The 5,017-nt window shown below is 34.4% G+C and overlaps 1 protein-coding gene across 1 annotated transcript; it reads left to right on the top strand.

Annotated features, from left to right (window-relative positions):
• Positions 1–240: 240 nt before the first annotated feature.
• LOC134277186 (uncharacterized) lies at positions 241–981 on the top strand (the record flags this gene model as incomplete). The annotated part of the gene is made up of 2 exons (XM_062759500.1): positions 241–433; positions 613–981. Coding segments are annotated over exons 1-2 (562 nt in total), but the record flags the coding sequence as incomplete, so codon positions are not given.
• Between the last annotated feature and the right edge of the window lie 4,036 nt (positions 982–5,017).

Below are 5,017 nucleotides of genomic sequence, written 5' to 3'. Positions count from 1 at the left end.
CAGGACTCTTTTGAAAGGGGATATAATTTTTGGCATACAGATCCAGACAGGTTTAGTTTGATAGAAATATCATTCAGGGAGAAATTTATTTAAAGAGAAGATATGCAGATTTTTGCTATGACATTGCACCAGAACTATTTATCGGAAACTAAAAAGATGAAGAGATAGTTCCATCGCCAACTGCACGAACAAGCTAACCGGCTGCATAATCTCGAAATTAAAGTCGCAGAGCAAGAGAAGATGATCATCAAACTTCAACACGACAATGCAGAACCACGTTTGTCCCTCGGTACCACCCGGACACAAGTTGGAGAACTGGAGACCAGCTACCAGGCCTCTAGTGGTACCGGCATAAAAGATACATCTCTTAATCTGTACAAAATAAAAAAGCGTCCATTAGACGATATGCCCCTGCCAGTAAATTCGAAGAAAGGTAAAATAAAAATTTATATACACTGTATATACTAGTATACAAATAATAAATGACCGTATAAACTTTCTTTCAGAATTTTCGAATATCTATAATGTCTATGACGAAAGAAATCAAATTTTAAAATTTCGAAGCAATTCTCACACAGAATTTTTACTTGATATGGCATGGTTTCTTTACAGAAAGGATCCTTTCTCAGCCAGTTCCTTTGGCTGACAGTGGAGTTGCCTTTTATGCCTATAGGTCAAACAGCATCCCACCGAGTATCACGGCACCCAATCATGTCTTTATCTTTGATATTGTTCGCACCAACATTGGCAGAGGCTACCATCCCTCAACGGGGGTGTTTATCGTGCCAGAAGCAGGGATATATGTCTTAACGTGGACTTTTCTTAATCGTGATGGTAATGTTCATTCTGTCCAACTTATGATCAACTCGAATGAGTGTGGTATTTTACATTTACATACTGAAAGCACCACGGCTGTGCCAGCGACTGGTATTGTGGTCGCTCTCGTCAATAAAGGCGATGATGTATTTGTGAAAACCTCAGGTACGAGTTCCGGAGAGGTATAAATAGTGGTGTTGAAAGCAGAACGTCTTTTGCTGGCTGGAAACTCTTCTGAGCAATGTGTTATTTAAGATCTATAATAAATCTTAAATACACAAATGATGTCGTAATTTATTTAAGAAAAAAAATGATGATGTGAGTTGGTACAAACTACAGACAGTATCGAATTAGACATTCCAATATTATAAATCAATTAATGAAACAACAAAATGACAGTTTCAAACAAATCATTTTTTTTGGTTTCAATCTTCGGAGAACAAGGATTACTTTTTAAACAGAGTGTGTCGTTTTCCGTCCGTAGTTGTTCATATGTGTGTATGTGTATGTTCATCTTTTCTCATTTCCAATTTTGACACCCCCAAAGGGATTTCAAACAAAAAGGGTTCTCAAAACAGTTCAGAGTATACGAATTGCTCTACTGCAAATTCAAACTAATGATAACATATTATGCTTTTACTTTATTTTCCAAAAGCGAAACATTTTATGTCAAGACAATATGCATGAAATATTTAATTGAAAAATTAGTTTAGAAAACGAGTTGTAAATATCTAGAGGAAAATATCTTTTGATCACAAATTTTAAAGTCAGTTACTTTTTTCCACAGTTTATTGCTGCAAGTAAAATTGAATACAACCGTCCTACCAGCTGGAGTCGAAAATAATACTTCTTTATCAATTTTTTTTCAGAATATAACTTTTGGCTATGCATGCATCCCACCAGTTTAAAAAAAATAACACATATCAACATATACATGCATTACAAAAATTCTGACTCTCAATGAGCCTTAATTGGTGGGTGTTACGCCTGGTCAGTAATTGTGGGATTGTATGTAGATGGACGTTATGAAATATATGTATATCTTTAAAAGATGGTAAACTGTCGTATGGGTATTTATAAAACTCATTTTGCCGAGCAATTAAAACTTTTCAAGAAATTAAACCATATGGACAGCGTTGTTTGATGTTTTTTTTATTCTTTCATCATTTTATACTTTGATTGTTTTAAAATTTTGTCACAATTTAAGTTCATAGATTATTGCATCTTTATACATACAGGGAATGAACTGAAATACTTTTGTTACTCTGACAAAGTGAAAGGGAATGTGTAAAAATTTTGATACACAAGCAGAACACCACAGTCATACAATAGATGAGTACGATCAGTTTTTAAATGCTCTTCCCGCAGAAGATGTTGTTTTAAGGACGCTTTAAACACTACACACTAAAGACCTCTATTTATTGAGAAGTTTTATGCAGTTAGAGTGATCTGTCCTTAGATGTAAGATTACAGAAATTGTTATTTACCGTTAATTATTACAAAATTTATAATAGATTAAAATATTTAAGCATTATATATGACTAAGAGTAAGAAATATAATTAATTGTATTCATTTATTTTCCGAATGTAAGTAAACAACAGTGATTTCTGCTCACAAATAGTCCACTGTCTTTGAGCATTTTCCTACGAAAATAAGGCACGTACCCTATGTTCTAAATGATTGAAAAAAGTCTCAATATGCATATCTTTATATAATATATTTTTCTCTGAGTCCAAAAAACAGTTTTTGTTAGTGTTTAGAGCTTCCTTAAGGATTATAACGATCTCGTTTATAGTCAGGATCTTGAAATTCCTATGGTCGTTATCATAATTTATATGTCCTATCACCTATTTCATATCAATTGTTAAGCCTTTGTTTTTGTACGTAATTTCACTACGAAGTGTTTAATACACTCAGTAAATAAATAGGGTTCCAGGCAGACATGACTGGTCAACTAGAGATACCAGGCACCTGATCCCACATCCTGGAATTTTATGGGGCCTGTGTTTCATGCCATTTTGACAGATTTATCTTATTTTGAGATCGATTGATTACTGTTCGTTATCTTCAACTTTTCCATTGTAACATTTTTTTAAGTATTTCTAATCTCATATGATATTCAGACTGATATTCAGAATTTTAAGAGGTACGAGAAGCGTTCAATAAATAATGTCATTGGAGCTCGGAAAGAAACAAAAAACCGCTTTCCATGGTTAAGTCTTAATGATTTAACTAAAATATTCTGTTTAAATTAAAACACATGTCCGTAACTAACATTTTCATTCAATTTCTAATTGTTTTTAAAACACATTTTTGAGTATTACCCTTCGTATACTGGAATATGGCAGGTCCTATGATTTGCTGTACTTGTTTTTTTTCTTTCCGATAGATTTTTTTCTAAGTTTGGTTAATGAAACAGATCAAAGGTTGAAAGATCTGGCAAATTTTGTTGGTGTGACAAAACATTAACTTTCTGTTTATCCCCAAAACTCCTTTACTCTTCATGGCCTGTGGTTTGGATGCTGTCATGAAGAAATTTAATGTAGTGAATTCCTCATTCTGTTTCCTCCCTCTCATAAACCTGTCAATTATTTTGCAAAAAAATGATTGTTTTCTAGACTCCTGCTGAAATTGAACTTCCTCCCCGAATATGAATTTAAACAACAAGACCGCTTATGTTTAAGAAAATAGCATATAAAACTGTTTTCGTGCTCTTGATATTCTTTGCTCTTCTTATGCCTTTGCTGCAGTTTTGTCAAGTGCATCTTACTGTAAATTTGTTTTAAGGGTTTAAAGCAAAATTGATTCAAGTTTTATATCTGTTTGAATTTCAGACAAACTGGATAAGTACAAGTTTTGATTTTTTTAAATGATTGTTTAGATATTCATACACGCTGTCGTTTTCACTGATTTTTCAAAATTTAGGGTGACCTTTGCGTATTGAACTTTTTTACTATCAAATATTTCTTTAAAACAGTGTGAACTACCCCCAAAATGTTGCTTTAATGAAGCGTTTAATTTTACTCTAGTTTACTGATTCGTGACCATTCATTTTTAGCCGAAGGCCCAAGTGAGTTTTTCTGATCACATTTTGTCCGGCGTCCGTCTGTCTGTCTCTCTGTTAACTTTTCACATTTTCGACTTCTTCTCAAGAACCGCTGGGCCAATTTCAACTTGCAACATAGCATCCTCGGGTAAAGGGGATTGTAGTTTGTTCAAATGAAGGGCCACGCCCTCATTCAAGGGGAGATAATTGGGAATTATGAAAATTTGGTGATATGTTTTAAAAATCTTCTTCTCAAGAACCACTGTGCCAGGAAAGATGAAACTTATGAGGAAACATCCTCAGGTAGTGCTCCGTGATCGGGAGGTCGTGAGTGCCGAGTAAAGGTCAAAATTTGAAGCCCTTCACCAGCATATGGTGACGTCTCCATATGAGTGAAAAATTCTCGAGAGGGACGTTAAAACAATATACAATCAATCAATCAATCCTCAGGTAGTGTAGATTCAAATTTGTTCAAATCTTGACCCCCCAGGGGTAGGGCGGGGCCACAATGGCCGACCAAAGTATTACATAATAATATCCAGGAAAATTCTTTACAAATCTTCTTCTCAAGAATAGCAAAGCCATAATTGATCATATTTATATGGAATCATCCTCAGGTAGTGAAGATTCAAATTTGTTCCAATCATGACCCCCGGGGGTAGGGCGGGGCCACAATGGCCGACCAATGTATTACATAATAATATACAGGAAAATTCTTTACAAATCTTCTTCTCAAGAATAGCAAAGCCATAATTGATCATATTTATATGGAAGCATCCTCAGGTAGTGTAGATTCAAATTTGTTCAAATCATGACCCTCGGGGGTAGGGCGGGGCCACAATGGCCGACCAAAGTATTACATAGTAATATACAGGAAAATTCTTTAAAATTCTTCTTCTCAAGAATAGCAAAGCCATAATTGATCATATTTATATGGAAGCATCCTCAGGTAGTATAGATTCAAGTTTGTTCAAATCATGACCCCCGGAGGTAGGAGGAGCCACAATGGCCAATCAAAGTTTTACATAGACATATATATAGGAAAATTCTTTGAAAATCATCTTCATAAGAATAGCAAAGCCATGATTGGTCATTGGACTACTTTTGGATTTAAACTTTTCAATAATAAACCAATTTCTACTTTTTTCTAGCTA

The sequence above is a fragment of the Saccostrea cucullata genome, unplaced genomic scaffold, assembly GCF_032062105.1.
Source record: "Saccostrea cucullata isolate Sc308-1 unplaced genomic scaffold, CSIRO_AGI_Scuc_v1 ctg631, whole genome shotgun sequence".
NCBI lineage: Eukaryota > Metazoa > Mollusca > Bivalvia > Ostreida > Ostreidae > Saccostrea > Saccostrea cuccullata.
Note: the sequence above shows the minus strand (reverse complement) of the source record. Positions and strands in the feature narration are given on the sequence as shown.